The following is a 21,191-nucleotide window of genomic DNA, read 5'->3' as shown; positions in this document are numbered from 1 at the left end:
ATTGGGCACTGATAAAAAAAAAAAATGTTGTTTGAAACGGCTTATCTCTATGATTCTGGAATTTCTGAAAACCCCATAATCCAAACAAGATAAAGAAATAGATGCTGAGGTTGATATATGAACAACAATCATCCACTAACCATAGGTTGCATTCTTTAGTTGCATTGCACTAACTGATAAGAATTACAAAACATAATATTATAAAATAAACATAGAGTCATAAATTTTTACTTTATAGCAGGGACAATGATTGAGGTGGTGTTTGGGGTGAAATTTTACTTGATTAAAGAGTCTTGCTTTTTTAAGTTTTATTTATTTATTTGAGAGAGAGGGAGAGAACAGAAGTGTATAAACAGGAGGAGGGGCAGAAGAGGGAGAAACAGACTCTCTGCTAAGGAGGGAGCCTGCCATGGGGCTCCCCGGGACATGGGGCTTGATCCAGGCTCCTGAGATCATGACATGAGCCGAAGGCACACACTTAACCGACTGAGCCACCCAAGTGCCCTAAAAGTCTATTGCTTTAAAAGCAAGTTTGAAAATCACAAAAAAGTTTGAACAAAATAGTAATGGGAAAGCTGAGTCTACAGCTAATGAATGAATCCAGAAAATTCAGAACTTATTCAAGCAATAATTTCATTCAATGATTTCTTTAGAAGGACTAGTGCAACTGCTATATAATTTGACCATTTGTACATCCACTGTATGTAACAGGACTACCTACATCACCTCCCCCAGCGAAGGGCTTGTTGTATCCAAGCAAGACCCCGTTCATGCTTTCTTACAAAGATGTGCAATAGCTCAACTTGTGTCCCTGAGTAAAGCCTATATCTGAATACATGAGTCTCCTACCACCACCTGACTATATGCATTTTATCAGAGAAGGCCAGTTCCCTCAATGGTCACTATGGTTTTACATAACTGTAGGCTGCGTAAAGTCCACGATACAATTTTCCAAACAGAACAGATTCTTTGGTATATGCCTCCTAAATGACTAAGATTTCTTCTCCTGGAATGGGGCCAGGTAATGACCTAAATCTAAATGTCCTAAAGTGTTAGGTCTCTCAAGGTGTTTTTCTCCCTAATCTTATTGAAGTGTACCAAATCACACACGTATAGAGAGTACACTTTGGTCCATCTTAACATATGCACGTACTACAACCAAGATAATGAACATTTCCAAAAGCCTTCAAAATTTCCTTTGCCCATTGGTAATTCTTCCCTGCCTTCACTCCCTTCAAGAGAGAACCACTGGTCTGCTTTCTACCAATATGGATTAATTAACGTTTTCTGGAATTTTATATATGTTATCATGCAATTGCTCTATTTTTTGCCTGGCTTGTTTTACTCAGCCATTCATTTTAAGATTCATCCATGTTGTAATGAACATCAATTGTCCACTCCTTTTTATTTTTTTAAAATTTTATTTATTTATTCATGAGAGACATGGGGGTGGGGGGCAGAGACACAGGCAGAGGGAGAAGCAGGCTCCATGCAGGAAGCCCGATGTGGGACTTGATCCTGGGACTCCAGGATCATGCCCTGGGCTGAAGGCGGCGCTAAACCGCTGAGCCACCCGGGGCTGCCCTGTCCACTCCTTTTTACTGCTGAGTAGTGTTCCACTGTATGGATGTAACAGTTTTGTTTATTTATTCACTACAGATTGACATTTGGGTTGTTTCCAACTTTCAGCTATTTCAAATGAACCTGATAAGAACTTTCATGTACAGGTCTTTGGGCATCCATTTTCATTTCTCTAAAGCAAATAGCTAGGAATGGAATGACATATGGCAATATTACGTTTAACTTTTTAAGAAACTGTCACACTGCTTTCCAAAGTCATTGCATCATTTTGCATTCTCATGAGTAATGTATGAGAGTTTGAGTTGCTCACATCCTTATCTACATTTGGTATAGTCAGTTTTTAGAACTTGAGTTTTTCTAATGGGTCTGCAGTGGTTTTAAGTTACATTTCCCCAATGACTAATGATGTTAAGCATCTGTTAAGTGTCTGTTTAAATTCTTTGCCCATTTTCTTGCTAGGTTGTCCAGTGTATTTTTAATGAATATGTCTGGAAAAGACTTGGGCTTTATTTTTTTTCTCTTTTTTTAAAGATTTTTATTTATTTATTCATGAGAGACCCAGAGAGAGAGAAAGAGAGAGAGAGAGAGAGAGGCAGAGACACAGAGGGAGAAGCAGGCTCCATGCAGGGAGCCTGATGTGGGACTCCAGGATCATGCCCTTGGCCAAAGGCAGGCGCTAAACCACTGAACCACCCAGGGATCCCAAGACTTGTGCTCTAAATAACCTATTTCCATATGTTGAACATTTTGGCTCTGCAAATGATAAGTCAATCATTTTGATTTTCACCAACTTTGAGGCAACTGCTACTTTCCTCTCTTATAACAAGAATCTGTTCTGTGCTGCTTGATCTGATTACTTAGTATATTAGATGTCCTCTACCTCTAGATTTATATCTTTCATATCTTGTAACATATATTATTATAGGAGATATGAGCACTGGAATTGGTACAATCAATGTAGAATGAGAGAAGAGTTTTTGTGTATGATTTTATGATTATCCCTCCAGGGAGAGTATGTCAACTTAAATGGAAAACTTTTCTCTAACTAGATCACCAAATAAATGAGGGGCACCTGGGTGGCTCAGTCACTTGAGCATCTGCCTTCACCTCCATCATCATCTCCTAGTCCTGGGATGGAGCCCTGCTTGGGCTCCCTGCTCAGAGGGGAATCTGCTTCTCCCTCTCCCTCTACCTCTTCCCCACTGCTCATGCTCATGCTCTGTCTCTTTCTCTTGAATGAATAAAATATTAAAAATAAATAAATAATGAAATATTGCCAGTACAAATCTAAGGGAAGCCTTATATTTACCCTTGAATTAGCACTATTTAAAACAAGAGAGATTGAAAACCAGTTTTAGCTCTCTTTGCTCACTACCATCTTCAGGGTAGATATTTTCGACTCCATAGACAGTGACTGATACCACTTTACTCTAAATCTTGAATAGCTTAAATCTCAAAGCTAAGTTGTATGTATAATTGGACTTTGAAATCAATATTGCCTGATAAAATACAGATAAAAGAATGGAGTCACACCCAAAATAATAGTGGTTACCTATTTTTCCAACTATTATAGATTGGGAGGTGGTGTTACACATTTGCTTTTAATATTTTAGTAACGAAAAGGACCTCTGCTCTACTCCCCCAGAGGCAATGTATTTACTTTCTCTCTTTTTCTTTCTTTATCCTCTCTTTGCTCTTCCCCAAGGCCAGAAGGTATTTACTTAATTAGTGAGGAGGAGGGCCCAGCAATCATAAGGCCAGGTGGGGTTAACGTGCTAAGCCTTTAGAATCCCTCCTGGATCACCTCCCCTGAGGCATTGCTGGCACACTGCTTCCAGGTTCTAATCAGTCAACTGGCAGGTGAGTTGGGCCTCCTGCATGCCCCGACAGGCCTCTGCTGTCTCAAAACTAGCTTCTTACCCTGTTACTGGGTGGGAAAGTCAGGTTGGCTATTCACATGGGGCTATTTATCTTCAATTCACTGTGGGTAGGGGGATCTGGGAGGTAGAGGGGGAAGAAAACGTCTTTTCCTTCAAACCTCGTTTTGCCACTAATAAAGTTAAGAATGAAAACATCTTCTGTCTCCTCGGGTCTCTTTCTGAGTTAGTAGATTTGGAGGGAATTTGTGCTATGGGCTGTGAGATTTTAAAAAAAAGAAAGAAAAGCTTGAATTGACTTATATAAATGTGTGACTCTGTTCTGTTGCCTTCATGGAAGTATTGCCCAATTCAGAGGACACGTACTTGATGTGGTTCATGGTGAGCTCTGTTTTTGCCCCACACTTTTGGTATATACCTTCAAGACTAGACTCTCTTCTCCAGGCTAATACTAAGGTATTGAGATACTTTGTAAAAAGACTGCGTGTTACACAAGCATTTGCGGAGACTTGTAGAAAATGAGGGAAAGCATAATAAACACAAGGATAAATAAAAGAATTTTCAAGGTAGAAAGAGCTGATTTGAAAGCATTAAAAAGAGTTACAGTCTGAGAACATGATGTTAATGTGAGAATCTACTTAGCAATTTTTCCTAAACAGTGGATAAAGGTGACACAGGACAAGGGTGACCCTACTGAAGCAGATATTTAATGCTAGCAAATCTGGTTTGTTGCTAAAGTAGATGCATTCTACTTTATTGAGTTAATTAAACACGTGCATATTTCTTCGGGGTGCATTTGCTCCTCACGCTGTGTGTTCTTTGTGATCAAGATTTTAGCAATACTTTTTTAAATGGCCAGGTCAAAAATCGTGGGCTTTCAAATTCTATCGTCTTGGAATTTGCCTGAGATATAGAGAAACAGAGCAGTACCAGCCTAAAACTAACTTTATCCTTCTCGTGTTTAAACGTCCATGACTTGTGAGCCAGCTAGAGGCACAGACTCCAAAGAGGCCATCTGAGAACTCAATAATTTTCATTTTTATTATGAATTTATTATCTATTAAAATATGTATAAAATCCTGGATCTGGCCATTGAAACTTCAGTGAGAACCGTGCATGAGATTACAGAAGCCCAACCCTGACAAAATTTGGGAGGCCTTCACCATTCTAATATCCTAGGACAACTGTTCTAAACTTTGCCCACTATAGTCTTTTCTGATTTGACACCTAGTAATACTTCCTTATTTACTTGAATTAAAACTTTGAATTAAATAAGTTATAGAGAGAAGACTTTTGTGGTCAGAACAGTTCAAAGATTTGATTGAGATATAAGAACTCTGAAGCTCACCAGCTCTATCTTAAATTCTACCAGTGAGACTCTGTTCAAAGGGACAAAGAGTGGATTCAATCCAATGTCCAAGAGAGTATGCTTCCAAAATTCAACACCAGAAACAAATTTAATCTCTTGTCTATTTCATCTAAAAATTATGTCAGTATCCCCTTCAACAATTCCAGGTCTAAATTTTTACATCAATTTGAATTAAACTTCAGGCAGGACCATTCCACTATTAACCTGTTACCCCATGTTTAACATCTTTGTAATGAAATCATTTGAAAATGATGATCATTGACAGCTTGTGTTGTCCATTTATTGACCCTGAAGCAAAGGCTAATCTGTTTAAACTTAACATAAATCCTTGTTGTTGATACTTTTATAAAACCTGCATCTCAGTGAGCAAGAATCATTTCCAGACAGATACTTCAAATAATGTCAAATAAAATTCTAAGTTATCTATAATCCTTGTGCATTTATCTTTGAATTGTCTTGCTCTTTGTAAACTTGTGTATTTACTTATGCCATGCAGAATTGGTGCTTTAAAAGTATTTGGCTCTTAGGATTGTGCTTTTCACACCATCAAAGCATACAGCTGAACACCCTGAGAGGTACATTCTGTCTAGGAAGAGTTTGTTAAAATTTAAAAAAAGCACCGGTTTAGGAACCAGGAAACCTGGCTCTGCTAAATAGTTCAATGACCACAAGCAGGTCAGTTAATCTTTCTGGTTTTTTACTTTCCTCATCTGTAAAATGACCCAGTTGGACTGGATAATTTCTATGATCTCTCCCAACTCGGAATGTTTGAACAAATACAGTTTTAAAATATTCTGGGATTTCTTTTAAAGCCTTTTCACTATACTTTATCATTGTATCCTTCAAAAAAATCACTAAAGTAGGCAAAGCAGGTCTTTACAGGATAGATAGAGGAGTGGGTATCATTTTAGATGTGGTAGCTAAGGTTTTAGGAAGATTGGTGATCAGAAGAGATTACCTATGTGATAAATAGGAGGACGGGAACATGAACTCAGGTCTTCCAATTCCCACAAATTTCTGTGTAGGCCACAAAAAGACCTAAGAGAAAGCCTATTTGGAATCACTATATGCATGAATTACTTCTGCCACTGATACTGCCTTTAGTTAGTGAGACCATGCTAAGCTCAAAGTAGAAGGAAGTAACAATAAAAGTAATAAAATCACCAGTGCTCTACTGTAATATGAATATGGGGGTAATTATAGGAGATTGAGAGACAACAGCTGTGCTCTGGGAGGGTAAATTTGAAGTGGCAGTGTGGAGCAAAGTTATGATTCGGTTATGACCACTCCTTACCAGAAATGTAGAGATAAAGCATAGGAGGCAGTAGGAGAACAACACCACAACTGAAGACAGGGAATTGGGAAACTCACTAGTCAGTGAGGTAAAATGGGAAAACTCATAGACTGAGAGTATTTGAAAAGCAAAAGCATGTGAAAAATATAAAATTTGTACCAGATTAGAAGAACTGAAACCAGGAAAGGATATAAACTCAAGGGTTAGACTGCAATAAAAAAAGATCGGTGAATACATGCCAAAATGAGTTCCTCGATTTAGGAAATACACACTGGCATGGTAAGGGGTAAAAGAATATGACACATGGTTCCCCTTCTTCAACACAAAATTTTTCTCCCAAAGTTACCAAACCAGCTTTAAGAATGATTTCAATTATGAAGTAATGGAGTTCAACTGTTTGGGGGGGGGGGGCGGAGCTGTATTGTATCAGAGGTTTACAAAGAGGACCCATGGGCCAAATCCAGCCTACAGATGACTTTTGTAGGGTCCAGAACTAAGAATGGTTTCTATTTTTTTAGTTTAGTTTAGTTTAGTTTTTTTTGTTTTAAGATTTTATTTATTTACTAATGAAAGACATGGAGAGAGAGGCAGAAACATAGGCAGAGGGAGAAGCAGGCTTCCTGTGAAGACCCCAAGGCGGGACTCAATCCCGGGACCCTGGGATCACACCCTGAGCCGAAGGCAGATGCTCAACTGCTGAGCCACCCAGGTGTCCCAAGACTGGTTTTACATTTTAAAATGTTTGAGGGAAAAAAAGGGAATAATTTTATGACTCATAAAAATTATGAAATTCAAATTTCAGTATCCATAAATAAAGTTAGGAATATAGCTATGCCCATTTGTTTATATATTGTCTATGGCTGCTTTCACTTATAAAGGCAGAGCTGAATAGTTGTGTTAGTCATTAGACATCTTATTTCTAAAAATCTTCTAGATATCTACTACTCGGCCCTTACAGGAAAAGCTTGCCAACTCCCATGTTATATAAAAACCAGTCTGGATTATAAATTTCAGGAAACTCAGTGACTTCTGTGCAGACATTCAGTTCAAAAGGAAAGTGGCCTTTAAAGTCAGCTGGATTAGCTGGGACAAGCCCTTGAATTCAATCAAGGGAGGTAACTATAGGCTGCATTTATTCATCCTTTCATTATAGGTATCATTTTTAAGTCGATTGTAATTGGGGAGTTAATCTTTGTCCCTTCCCACAAATCTTTGCCTTTCCCCACACAAGCACCCAAATGAACTTCTCCTGTCAAATCTCTAACTTCCTGAAGGGATATTTGCCCTGAACAAAGGAAAGGGCTGTACCAGAATCCAATTTCAGGGACGTTGGTAGTACGGTGGAGATGTGAGACGGTGTGAAATCCTTAGGTAGTGACCTTCGAATCTCACCAATTCCATACAAAGAGCTCCTTAGGTCCACTTCTCCCTTGATTTGCCAGCCAGCCAATTTCTGCACAAACCCGAATAGATATGTTCTGCTTTCTGTTCCTATCTGACACAACTATTCCCGACCAGGGTTGGGGGGCGGGGTACAATCCTACCCAGTTCCATAAGGATACGGAAGATCATCAGGGCTTATAGACAGGACATATTAGTGAAGTTCCTGGTACTTGGCTCCATGCTTGAAGATGATGTGCTAAGCTCCCGTGTGGCTCAAGGTTTAACAAATAAGAAAATATTTTCCAATGATAATGAGATCGCACAAGTGAAACCATTCCTGAACTGTGGCAGGCAATATGACCATAATAGGTACTATGGTGATAATAGACCTCGTTATGACTCAGCAAAAAGCAAGCCAAGGTTAGGTCGGAAAAAAAAAAATCCTATGGGTAGTCTTGTTTTATACTATAAGCACATTATAGTCAGTTTAGCCGCCCTAATCCTGACTGATACAACATCCCGTGCTGTTTGCTCTTCCCAGGGACTCAGGAAGTGTCTGAGTTTGCTAGGGCTGTCGCAACAAAGTGTCACAGACTGGTGGCTTCAAATAGAAAGTTTATTGTCTCACAGTTCTTGACACTAGGAGCCCCAAATCAAAGCCTTAGCAGGGTTTGTTTCTTCTGTGCAGTACAAATATGTCCCAGGCCTTTCTCCTTGACTTGATAGATGGCCATCTCCACCCCATGTCTCTTCACAGTCTTCCCACGGTGAGTGTCTGTGTCTAAATTCCCTCTCCTTAGAAGGACGCCAATCATATCGGAGTAGGACTCACCCTAGAGAGCTCGTTTTAACTTGGTTACCTCTATAAAAACCCCATCTCTAAGTAATGTCACATTCTGAGGTGCTGAGGGTTAGGACTTCAACAAAGGAATCTGGAGACAATACAATTCAACCTATAACATGAAGGACAGTTTAATTGGTGAATTTAGGTACAAGACCCTTTTAGTTGAAGACCTAATTCTTTGGTGATCCATTGATCCTAGTGTAAAATGTTTTCCCTAACTTTCTCAATTTCTAGACCTGTCTCGCCCTCACTACTGAATCTAGCCAACCAAAAGGGAAGAAGCAGATGAGCTTGCCCTCCACAACACTGCAAAGGATGAGTAGTGAATTCAAAGACCTACATGTGGAATTAAGGAATACTCAACTTAGTATTCAGGTTTTGAATATATGGATCTTTCCCCAAGAACTTGAGAACAGGTAAGAATGCATCTACCACTCTCTGCAGAGCGTAGAAAATATGAGAGGTGTGCTCCTGCTTGAGGTCAGTCTGCAGGCTTGGCTGGAGTATAGTGTAAGTAGAAGCCACCAAGGAAGGGCGTTCACCTATGTCAAAGGGAAAATCAAAAAGACTATTTTTATAAGAACATAGAAGTGATAGGACACAGATAAAGACCAGGGGGCACCTGGGTGGCTCAGTGGTTGAGCATCTGCCTTTGGCTCAGGGTGTGATCCCGGGGTCCTGGGATCGAGTCCCACGTCGGGCTCCCTGCATGGAGCCTGCTTCTCCCTCTGCCTGTGTCTCTGCCTCTCTCTCTCTCTGTTTCTCATGAATAAACAAATAAAATCTTAAAAAAAAAAAAAAAAGACACTAGCAAAGACCAGATTTCACTAAGTTCTGTTGGGGAGCAAACTTATGAAGAAACATAAGGCACTGAAGAGAGGACTTTCTTTTTGTGGCTAGAAAACTATATCTATACATCTGAAAAATAGCCTATTTATTTTTAAACACTAAACTAAGTTTATTTATTTACAGCTTTAATAAAAAAGCATTCCGGCTAAAATGTTAATTGTAGCAGCCGGCCTTTTCCATTGTTCCCTGAGTACACCCCTGACATTTAAAATACAGTTTTCATTTTCATTTGTCATGTACTAACATGTGCTGCTGCGCATCTTAATGCAGGCAATTACTGAAAATGTCTTTGATGCAGTAAGACAGGTTCTACCTAATTCTCCTCTTCTGACTCTGCAGGATTCAATGACAAACCTGGAAGTCAAAAAAAAAAAAAAAAAAAAAGAAGAAAGAAAGAAAGAAGCCCCAAAACCTTTGTATGAAACCTTCCCCAATTTCGTATTCAAGCAGTGACCAGTTTAATCATTAACTTATAGGCCTCCTCCGCCACCAACAATTGCTAAATGGTAGCAAAAAGCTGTGCAGGAAACTCTCAGCGAGGTACACTCAAGAAGCTCTGAAATAATACTTAGGAGACACTGTAAAATGCCTGTTGTCAGCTTCGTGCCTGGGGAAGTATGAAGGAGCAAACACAGAAATCCTGAGTTACCTTTTGCAGTAGCCCAATTTTAGTCCATGCATTTGTTTATTTACAGATGCCTTTCCACCGGGCAAGAGATGGAAGTGTAGCTGCTGGGCTGAGACTAACAAGAAGAAACGGTGGTGACAGTCACTGAGCCCCAGCAGAACTGAATTATTGGTACGACTGTAACGAGAAGAAAAGAATCTAGCATTTCCTGAACACTCACTCAGTGACTAGGTCAGAGCTTCACCAACTTTAATGTGCTTATGAATCACCCAAGACATCCTCTTAATAAGCATATACAGATTCAGCAGGTCCGGGGCAGGGCCTGACATTCTGCGTGTTTAATAAGTTCTCAGTGACTGCTAACTGCTGATCCCCCCACCCCCCAAAGAGTCTAGAGCCTGAGCAAGAGCCCAGATCCTTCATCTTTAATACTTACTATAAATTTAAGAGGTAGATGTTATGATTGCTTTTTAAAATAGACATTGGATTCGACATGGATGGAAGTGGAGGGTATTATGCAGAGTGAAATAAGTCAATCGGAGAAGGACAAACATTATATGGTCTCATTCATTTGGGGAATATAAATAATAGTGAAAGGGATCATAGGGGAAAGGAGGGAAAATGAATGAGAAATTCAGAGAAGGAGACAGAACATGAGAGACTCCTCACTCTGGGAAACGAACTAGGGGTGGTAGAAAGGGAGGTGGGCGGGGGGTTGGGAGTGACTGGGTGACGAGCACTGAGGGGGGCACTCGATGGGATGAGTACTGGGTGTTATTCTATATGTTGGCAAATTGAACACCAATAAAAAATAAATTAAAAAAATAGACATTGGAGGAGAGGTTAAAAAAATCCATAAACGAGGAAAACTGAAGTTTGACAAATAGCCTAAGTTCTACTATCCCCAGGGTGCCGATAACACCTGATAGGGGTACCAGATGCTTTATTTTATTTTTAAAAATTTGAGTCTCAAATATGCCTTGTCATCTGTGATATTTTTTTTTTGTCATCTGTGATGTTTGTCTAAAATTCAGAACCGTAGGCCCCACTACAATCTATTAAATTACAATTTCTAGGGGCGCCTGGGTGGCTCAGTTGGTTAAGCATCTGCCTCCTGCATGAGTCATGATCCCTTGCTCAGCGGGGGAGCCTGCTGCTCCCTCTCTCTGCTCCACTCCCCCACCACAAACCATCCCCTATGCCCCTCCCCCACCTGTGCTTTCTCTCACTTCTGCTCTTTATCTCTCAAATGGGTAAATAAAATGTCTCAAGTGAGTAAATAAAAATCTAATAAAAAATCAGAATTTTTAGAAGACATGCCTAGGAAAGGGTATTTTATTTTTATTTAATTTTTTTTGAAAAGATATTTTAAATTGGCATGTAGATTATTCTTGTGCTCAGGAAAGTTTAGGGAACCGTGATCATCCAGGTGACATTGTAGTTTTGAAAACTCAGGTTGGGAGTACTGGTGTTCTTTGTTTCTTACATTCCTTGGAGAGAACGTGATCTGATCAGGCAAAGAGGATCTCAGAACCTCTTTACTGCATGTCGACTTCACTGAGAAGGGCTGCTGATGCACAGGGAATGAAACATGTTGGTTTTTGTGATGTAGGGGATAGGTTTAAACCTGTATCTTATAACAGGGTGCGAAGGTACAGTATCTAATTATGTCGCTTTAATTGTAAGGTGAAAGCCGCAACAGGCACAACGTTTTCCTTCCCTCTTACATCAAGTAAATGATCTTTGTCTACCAATCCAATTATAGAGCATCTGTATTCTAGAATAAAAGCTCAACTGAATAATATTTCCCATGTCCAAAGTCCATAATTAAATTTTTTAGTTGGGACTTTCAAAGAGATCAGAGTAAGCTTGGTTATTTATCTTTGCTTTGAAAGGGTGACTTTGTGCCAAGGAGATTACCCATAAATTTTTCACTATAGTTCTGAGTGGTAAATAAAAGGACTAAAGAAGTAGACGTTTTAAAGTAAACATTGAGTTATTTCTTTTAGATCACTGACCTCTTTTCTAGCTTTTAAAAGACACATTTATTATACTGCCATCCTATACATTATTAAAAGGCACTCTAGGATCTTGATATAGTTAATTTAATGTATTTATGAAATACATAATTTATTAGCTTAATACATTCCATTACTAATAGAACCTTATAACAACTAGAAGACCTAGACCTTGGATTTCCTCATGTATTTCTACATATTGAAGAAAATATAAATATATAAGACCATTTTCAACTATCACATTTCCTCTTAAAATTAGCAGAACATTGCCAATATGTCATAGTGAAATCTCACTATGACACAACTACACTAAGGGTAGAATTTGTTGCAGATAAATATAAATAGTGAGACATTTAGAGACAGCCCAATCGGAGGTCAAAGCCTAGATTGGGGCAGTGACTTAACATTTCTGAACCTCCATTTTCCTTCCTCTGTAAAATAGAGATGTTTTCTTCCTGAGTTATGTATTAGACTAGAGAGAGACAAGTGCATAAGCACATTCTAGGTGATTACTGAATAGTAATTAGAAAATGATATATATTATTGCTAAACTGCCAAAAGGACTTCTTTTTAATGATTATCACTTACAAGATGATCTCAAAGAGTAAACTCCCCTAGCACTCCACTAGCAAAATTCCTGGGTATTTACTTCCTCCACTGGACCACAATGAAGCCAAATAATATCTACACTTTACTTATTCAAATTCAACTATATGCATGTGACAGTAAAGAACAAAATGGAAAGAGGAAAAAAATTTCCCCAATGTTACATTGTCTAGGCAATTTAGCTCAATAACCCACTCAATGAGCCAAAATCTGGCATAAACACAAGATGGGAAATGTGGATCTTTCTCTCAGTTGGTCTTACGTCCAGTGGGCCTCTCCAAGTAGGGACATTTTGCAGTGCAAAGTATAAATCTGGTATCTTGAAATGTGTACTTCTGTACAAAATATTCCTAAAGCAAGTATAGCAGTAACTGTCGTTTATCTACTGCTCAACTAAAGAAACGATGCTCTGTTTCAGAGCTGGAGGGAAAACCAGCTCTATTGGAACTATTGAGAAATAGTATGTCTCTCTCTGAAGTAACAACTTCCTGAGGAATTTTCCAACACAATTACAAAAAAAAATTATTTTGAAATAATTTTAGACTTACAAAAGTTGCAACAAAGCTGCAAAAATAATTCAGAAAAGTTGTTGTCTCCCCTTTAGTCAGTCTCTCTGATGTTAACAGTGTACATAAACCATGATAAAATTATCAGAAGCAGGAGACAAACACTGGTACAAAACTACTAACTGCATAGCTTATTCAAATTTACTGGGGTTTTTTTTCCCCCCCAACGTCCTTTTTTCTGTCCCAGGATCTGATCCAGGATCCTAGCTCTCATTTATTTGCTACATTTTCTTAGTCTCCTCCACTCTGTGACATTTCCTCATGTTCCTTAGTCTTTCCTTATTTTGATCTGTGCCTCCATGTAGGAAAAAAGAAAAAAAACTGAAGTAAAGTTGACATTTTTATAAATGTCTCAAGTAAGAATTCTTAGGTAATGCTGTACAAATCCAAAAGGAGGATATTTTCTACAGTGGATTTTTTTATTAATTTGTCATTATACAAGTGAATGTAGCAGATGCCACTATCTGAATGAATATAACTGCCTGAGTGACAACAAAAGTAACAAAGTGCTTTTGCTCTTGGGTAGTTACTACCTTATGGTAAGAACCATTCCGGACATTGGGAGAAGAATCTGCTGGCAGTACTCCATGTCCATCACCTTAGATGGATTGCACATTCAGCAATTCTGACTTCAGGTTCTCATTACCACTGATTTCTTAATAATCTTGCTGGCTTTTATTCAAAAGAAAAATAAGCTAAAACTTATAGACAAGTAAGAATCATCTCATGTGGAAACTCTTTTTATGGAGTGATGATTTTAACAGTAGTAATTATCTGTCAGGTACCAGTATGTTCAAAAATATCCTTCAATTATAAAAATTAAATGGGCATTAACTACACAGATAGCATCTTTCAAGGAATCTGACATTATGGTAATAGAAGTGGAAAACAATAGTTAAGACCTAGGAGGCTTAAAAATTTTGTAAACATAATTCAGAAGATGGTAGTTATCAATTTATACACATGCTAACTAATAAACAAAGTGTTCATTGCACTTTCGAGTATCAGCAGCAACATGTAAGATTCCCTCCCAGCTTTATTGAGGTATAATTGTAAATAAAAATTATACATATTTACGGTATGCAACACGATGATTTAATATATGTACACATTGTGAAATGATGACCACAATCAAGTTAATTAACACAACCATCACCTCAGAGTTAGTTCCCTGTGTGTGTGCATGTGTGTGTGTGCGCTGAATCTAGAGGACTGTCTTTATCGTTTTTGTGTTCTTTTATATTTAAATATTTGAAATTCTAGTTTGTGATTATTTTTTAAAATAAGCCTTTTATTTTGGAATAAATCTATGCTTAGGGAAAAGTTGCAAAGATAATAAAGAGGTCTTGCTCCTTACCAGTTTCCTCAGGTGTTCACATCTTCTATTACTACGGTACTTTGGCCAAAATTAAGAAATCAACATTGATGTATTTCCACAAACTTGAGGTTTTATTTGAAAGATTTGTCTATACAGGACTTTTAAAAATCTAACATCATGAAAAGTTAGCCAGCTGATGTCGAAATAATGCCTTTCATTTACTGCACATATATTTTTGGCAAGTATCAGTAAGGTAAAAGATATACTGGGTCCCTATTGTAATGCAATTTATATTCTAGTAGGAGGCAGAGATTAAAATCAAGTAAAGAGGGGATCCCTGGGTGGCTCAGGGGTTTAGCACCTGCCTTCAGCCAGGGGTGTGATCCTGGAGACCAGGGATCGAGTCCCACGTCGAGCTCCCTGCGTGGAGCCTGCTTCTCCCTCTACCTGTGTCTCTGCCTCTCTCTCTCTGGGTCTCTTGTGAATAAATAAATAAAATCTTTAAAAAAATAAAATAAAATCAAGTAAAGAGCAAATAAAAAGTTACATATTTGGGTGTTATAAATGATACGTAATACGTCATAAGAGAATGTGATTCTGGGGGAGGCTATCTGAGAGAATGTGGTTTGGAAAAGTCAGTTGGAGGTGCTGACATTTGAATTGAGAACTGGAGAAAGAGAATAAGCCAGTTAATGTGAAAAAAACTTTTGAGTGGTCTGGAGGCTGGAGGTTGTCCGGTGGCTAATTTCATGCATCAATTTGACTAGGCCACAGGATGCTCACATATTGGTTAAACACTATTCTGGGTTTGTCTATGAAAATGTTTCTGGATGAGATTAACATTGACATTGGTAGAATGAATGAAGTAGAGTGCCTTCCCACTGTGGATAGCCTTATCCAGTCTGTTGAAGGCCTGAATACTGCCAAAAAACGAACTAAGGAATTTTTTTTTTTCCGAACTAAGGAACAATTTGCTTTATCTACCCGCCAAATAGTTAAGACACTGGTCTTCTGCTTTCAGAGTTGGACTCAAACTAGAATTTGCACCACTGGCTTGCCTCGTACTTAGGCCTGTGGGCTCAGACTGGAACTATATCTCCAGCTCTCCTAGGTCTACAGATTGCTGACTACAGACTAATATATACCCCCAGAATAGAAAGGAGGCTGGTGTGGCCCAAGTGCAAGGAAAAATGATAAACAGCTATGAGAAGAAGTAAGGAAGAAAGGTCAAGTGTGCCCCAGTGGTGCCATGAAGACCATGGCAAGCAAGGGGTTTGATTTCTACTCTAAAGGTTGTGGGAAGCCTTTGAAAGGTTCATAGCCAGCAAATGAAATTATAGATCATTAAAAGATCATTCTAGGGCCCATATATGGTAAAAGGAAGATGTTAGGAGGCTACTGCCATAGGCTAAACCAGAAACGACTGTATGTGGCCTGGACATGGAGTGCGTTGGTGCAAAATCAGAGGATTTCAGAGCATGTCTAGAAGCAGAACTGACAGGCCTCATGTATCACGGTGTGCTTTCACATGGTGTTTTATTAATTTAAAAAGATAAAGATAACATTCTTACTAGATCTTGAGGTTAGATTTGTCCTGGGGAAGGGTGGGTTCACACTCCTGAAGAAGGGCAAAGACAAATGTACAAGGATGTTTACTGCAACAGAAAATCAGAGATGAGTGTCTATCAATTTGGAATTGTGAAATAATGCAGCCACTAAAAAGAATACAGCATATTTGTGTGCATGGAAAATAAATGATGTTCAACAGATACTAATTGAAAAAACATAGTGCAGAAAGTCTGTATGGTGTGAGCCCACTCATATAAACTAGAAATGATTATCACTATGTCTATCCTATCCTAAGCATTATAATAGAAAGTCTGATGCAATATATATCTATCATCTATCTATCTATCTATCTAATTTTAAGATTTTATTTATTTGTTCATGAGAAACACAGAGAAAGAGAGAGAGAGGCAGAGACACAGACAGAGGGAGAAGCAGGCTCCCCGTGGGGAGCCCGATGTGGGACTTGATTCCAGGACCCGGGTCATGACCTGAGCCACTAAGCCCCCCAGGCGTCCCTACATCTCTATATTGTTAATAGTGGTTAACTGTTAACAGTGGCTAAATCAAGGTGCAGAGGGGGTTATGGAAGATTTTCACTTTACACCTTATACTTTTTAATAGAAAATCTTAAACAATGAGAAGAAAAATAACTTTAAAAAAATCAGTCACAAGCAGTACATTTAGGATTAATAGGTACTTTAATGAAGTCTTTGAATCAACTTTAAGACGTAAGTCCTAAACATATAAATATTATTTTCGTTTTTGAGTTTATATTAAACTCAAACCAGGAACATGGAGGTTACTGATTAAACTGAAATTATTAACATCTCCAAGATGATGGTGAGACCATATTTATTCATTTCCTTCAAATTAATATCAAAAGCAAATAAATGTATAATGTTTTTCTATGTCATTTGTTCTGACAATACATCTCACAGTGGTTTTTGTGGTTTGGTAAATAAATAGATGCAGAAATATATTTGTTAAATTAAAAAATATCTTTCTAAGTTGTGCTTTATGAAAAGACTATTAAAGGATGGTTATTTCTGAGCACCCAAATTATGGATTCTTATGGATTATTTCTATTTTCTCCTTACCCCCTTTCTATATTTTCCCAATTCTCCATAATAATCATGAATTACCTTTGCAATCAGAAAAAGGGTTTCCTTTAAAAAAAAAAACTGTTACATTAAGGGTGCCTATAAATATAACATAGTAAACATATTTCAAGCTGCTTGCACTTTCTATATGACATCCAGTAGTTCTTTTTCCCACAGTGGCTGAAGTTTGCAGACTTTATTTACAAACTGGGACCAAATCACTTGCATAGTGATCACCTTGATCCCCATCTCTCTCCAAAATGACAAAGCAAGGTCCACTGAGCACAACCTGAGAGTGTTTTAAATGGCATTACTAAAACAACTATGCAGGCTTTTCATTAGAATTCTACAGAACCACAAAGAAAGGTCAAAGCAAAGAGAAGCTGACTGTTAGAAAAACTGTAGCCTCTTACACATTCTCATAGCCACAATCACATGGTATGAAGCAAATATTTTTAGGTTACATGGAGAAAATCTGAAGCTGCAGCTTTGGTGTGCAATGGGATGTGCAAAGAGAGACAGAGAGAGAAGAGGGTTTCTTAATGATTAAAGTTTTTGTGCAAAGGGTTTGAGATCCTTGGATAAAAGTTGTTAAGTAAATACTGCATGACATGCACATTGTATGACAGCAAGTCATAATTATAGTTTGCTTTCAACCAACTGAAGCCTTTCTGTGTTTTCTGGTTTCAACTTCTAAGACTTATAAATTATTTCTGACTCATCAGCTTTTCACCTTAGGGGCAACTCACAAGCTCCATAAAAATGTGGATATTTTTCTTAAATCTCTTTTCTAGCAAATGCATTCATTTTTTTAGCCTCAGAATGTAAATTCCCACAATGAGGGGCAATTAAATAATACTTCTCTCCCTCTCTTATCTTCTCCTTTCTCTAAAAATGTCTATTTTTAATTAAAAGCACATATCCAAAGATTGGTTCTTCACTATAACTGGGGACCTGAAGCTGAGGAGACAGTTGGGAGCAGGATGGTAACAATGATACTACTAGGTCAAAGTGCCCAACCTTGGCCCAACCGACACTTTGGGCTGGATAATTCTTTACTGTGAAAGGCTGTCCTGCACATTTTAGGATGTTCAACAATATCCCTGGCCTCTACACACTAGATGCCAGTCCCCAGATGTGACCACCAAAAAGTATCACCAAGATATTGCCAAATATCTCCTAGCACCAAAATCAATCCCAGTTGAGAACCACTGCACTAGGCCCAGAACCCTACAAAACCAAACGCTTTGTACCTTTGCCAATTCAAATTGTTCCTTTGACCTCAGAGTCAACCTCTACGTACCTACCTAACTACCAAACGTAAAATGAAGACACTCACAAACACCTTCACACTTTTCAAGTCGAAGCCCTTGAACATTGTCTAGAGTTCTTCCTCTGAGCCCTATGTGGCCAATTTGGCTTGGAAGAGAGAAGCAGGCACTGGTAACTTTCCCACCCTCCACTGATATCAGTGCTCATGCTTGTCACTTGCAATGTGCCTAAGTTCATGGTGTCTTGACTACTGAAGCTTATAAATATCCAGGGTTTTTTTTTCATCTGCTAGTCACACCGAGACCCCAACCCATACTTCATGTGAATATTGTTTCAACCATAATTTTATTTAATTCAATATGTTTATTTCGCCTTGCAATTCTATCATTTGGTCCTTAAGTAGGCAGTTATGATCTAGGCTCAACATATTTATTTCCTGAAATTATCCTAGATTAGAACTAGGTAATGAAAACTGAGGATGGGATTTATAGAATAAAAAAAATCACTTCCTAATTCATTGCACAACAAAGAAACACATATCAGCTCGTATAAACTGTATTTCATGCATCTTAATATATGCAAGGGATGTTTATTTTCCCTACTTCAAGTTATCTGGTATTTGAAGCACCAAGGAAAATGGGCAGAGAGAGTGATTCCTATATGGAAGAAACATTATTAACAAATTCTTCTCTATGGGTAGCCCAGGTGGCTCAGCGGTTTAGCGCCGCCTTCAGCCCCAGGGCGTGACCCCAGGGTCCCGGGATAGAGTCCCCTGTCGGGCTCCCTGCATGGAGCCTGCTTCTCCCTCTGCCTGGGTCTCTGCCTCTCTCTCTCTGTGTCTCTCATGAATAAATAAATAAAATCTTAAAAAACAAAAACAAAAACAAATTCTTCTCTATGGAGAACTGTGACAAATTGATTTACCATTACTAAATTAATAGTCTTGAGTAAGTAAGCCCTTAGTCTCTGCTGGCCTGTTTCATTTTTGGTAAAATGTGAATGATGATACCTACCTTCTAGGGCATGTTGAATGAGATCATGTTTTAAGCTTTTAGCCCTGTGCTGGACATAGAGGTGTTTTATTAATGTCATTTCTATACCACTTCCCGCCTTTGTTCCTAGCACCAAGCTAAATAATTTGTGAGATTCAGTGCAAAATAAAAAATTCTTGCTCAAGAATTATTAAGAATCTCAAGATGACAATATAAAACATTAAGCCAAGTGAGGGCCCCTGTGAGCAGGGGCTCTCTGTGCTACTGCACCAGCTGTACTCTCATAAAGCCAGCCCTGCTTACCCCCCTAGGGTTCTCAACCTTCCCTTTGTCTATTCCACTAAATTAAAAGCCCCTCTTCAATCTGACAACTGACAGGGAAATAAATGTCACTAACCAAATAGGGCTTGACTGTGTGTGTTGTTTTTCAATGCGGGCTCACTTTTACTCAAGCTATTGAGTGTCATGAGCCTAGTGCTATTATGAAGGACCTATTTTAATTTGCCATAGCATTTTAGGGGTTTGTTTCATTCTCAACACCGAGGAATTGAAAAAAAAAGGGGGGGGGGAATCCCCGGGTGGCTCAGCAGTTTAGCACCGACTTGGCCCAGGGCGTGACCCCGTAGTCCCGGGATCGAGTCCCATGTCGGGCTCCCTGCGTGGGGCCTGCTTCTCCCTCTGCCTGTGCCTATGCCTCTCTCTCTCATGAATAAATAAAACCTTTAAAAAAAAAAAAAAAGAAAAAAAAAGAAAAAAAAAAAAACCACTTCAGTTGTCTATAAGAAATTGGATGCTTGATGAGAGCCCAAGAGGTACTTAGTAGCTTGAGAGGCATTTACTTGAAAAGCTCTTTATCCAAATTATCCAACAGCTTTCCCAAAGAAAGCAGCACAGCTCGAAATATTTTAGATCCTGGACTGGAGACTTTTAAGGGACCAGTGTGGCCCGGATGTCTTAAAGTGAAACACCCACAGAGGAAGAGCTGGTCTGCAAACCAAGCCCCAGTTCTGTGGGTCATTCCTTCTTATGTTAAGGATGCACCAGCCTGTTCTTTAAAGGATTTGTCAAGGGTCTCATATCCTATTTGAAAGAACAGAATCCTGCCTTAAATAGGAGAAAAAAGAAAGGCAAAACATGTGTGTGAACGTAAGCACAAATATGTCCTCAGCAGACAGAAATGCCCCACCCCGTCTCTTGGAAGTCAGGCGGGCCCTCGGGCATCCTCGGGGCACCCTCGGGCATCCTTGGGGCATCTTCGGGGCATCCTCGGGCCACCCTCGGAGCATCCTCGGGCATCTTCGGGGCATCCTCTGGCATCTTGGGGATATCCTCGGGGCATCTTCGGGCATCCTCGGGCCACCCTCGGAGAATCCTCGGGCATCTTCGGGGCACCCTCGGGATATTCACGGGACATCCTCGGGCATCTTCGGGCATCCTCGGGATATCCTTGGGGCACCCTCGGGCATCCTCGGGATATTCACGGGGCGTCCTCGGGCATCCTCGGACATCTTCGGGCATCTTCAGGCATCCTCGGGATATCCTCGGGGCACCCTCGGGCATCCTCGGAGCGGCAAACGGAATCAGCATCTGCGGAGCGCCTGCGGGGCGCCCCGGCTTTGCAGACACGGGAATGCGCAAGCATGTATAGGTTTCGTGAGTTCATTCAACCTCCCGACACTGAAAACACCTTTTTTTCTGTCTTTGATGCCGCGTTGGCCCGGGAGCGCCGCGCCGTCGAGCCCACGGCCCGGGCCGCCCGGGTCACGCGCGCAGCGAGGCGGAGGCTGGTTCCGAAACCCCCCGCGGCCACCCGACCTGAGCCGCTCAAGGATTCAGGCCTGACCCGCCGCCGGCGCCTTGACCCCGCGAGGGACCCGCCCCATCCCAGGGCTCGCAGGCGCCTGGCGGCTGGGCCGAGGCCTCCT

The 21,191-nt window shown here is 39.7% G+C and overlaps 1 protein-coding gene and 2 long non-coding RNA genes across 3 annotated transcripts in view; 1 reads left to right on the top strand and 2 right to left on the bottom strand.

Moving 5' to 3' along the window:
* Nucleotides 1–8,133: 8,133 nt before the first annotated feature.
* On the top strand, nt 8,134–10,028 carry LOC125755446 (uncharacterized). Its single transcript, XR_007412046.1, has 3 exons — nt 8,134–8,271; nt 8,583–8,764; nt 9,893–10,028. It is a non-coding gene; the product is annotated as an uncharacterized LOC125755446 (long non-coding RNA).
* The window catches only part of LOC125755445 (uncharacterized), a 51,051-nt gene continuing 38,617 nt past the window's right edge, over nt 8,758–21,191 (bottom strand). Inside the window, exons 6-7 of the long non-coding RNA XR_007412045.1 lie at nt 9,847–10,002; nt 8,758–8,890 (exon numbers count right to left, since the gene is read on the bottom strand). This is a non-coding gene — a long non-coding RNA (uncharacterized LOC125755445). The remainder of the gene's footprint in view (nt 8,891–9,846; nt 10,003–21,191) is intronic.
* Nucleotides 14,507–21,123, bottom strand: LOC125755444 (SUMO-interacting motif-containing protein 1-like). Its single transcript, XM_049112617.1, has 3 exons — nt 20,453–21,123; nt 15,905–15,988; nt 14,507–14,810 (listed from the first exon to the last, which is right to left on the bottom strand). Coding segments are annotated over exons 1-3 (486 nt in total). The 5' UTR covers nt 20,854–21,123; the 3' UTR covers nt 14,507–14,809.

The sequence above is a fragment of the Canis lupus genome, chromosome 1 (genome assembly GCF_003254725.2).
Source record: "Canis lupus dingo isolate Sandy chromosome 1, ASM325472v2, whole genome shotgun sequence".
In the NCBI taxonomy this organism is placed as follows: domain Eukaryota; kingdom Metazoa; phylum Chordata; class Mammalia; order Carnivora; family Canidae; genus Canis; species Canis lupus.
The sequence above is the reverse complement of the archived record's forward strand: the minus strand, read 5'-3'. Positions and strand labels throughout refer to the sequence as shown.

Bases quoted from the DNA above. Each gene is read 5' to 3' on its own strand.
- LOC125755444 (XM_049112617.1), bottom strand. From the start codon at position 20,853: ATGCTGATTCCGTTTGCCGCTCCGAGGATGCCCGAGGGTGCCCCGAGG. The intron at 15,989-20,452 runs GTGGGGCATTTC...TTTCTGTTGCAG, and splicing joins CCTGACTTCCAAGAGACGGG to TAAACATCCTTGTACATTTG.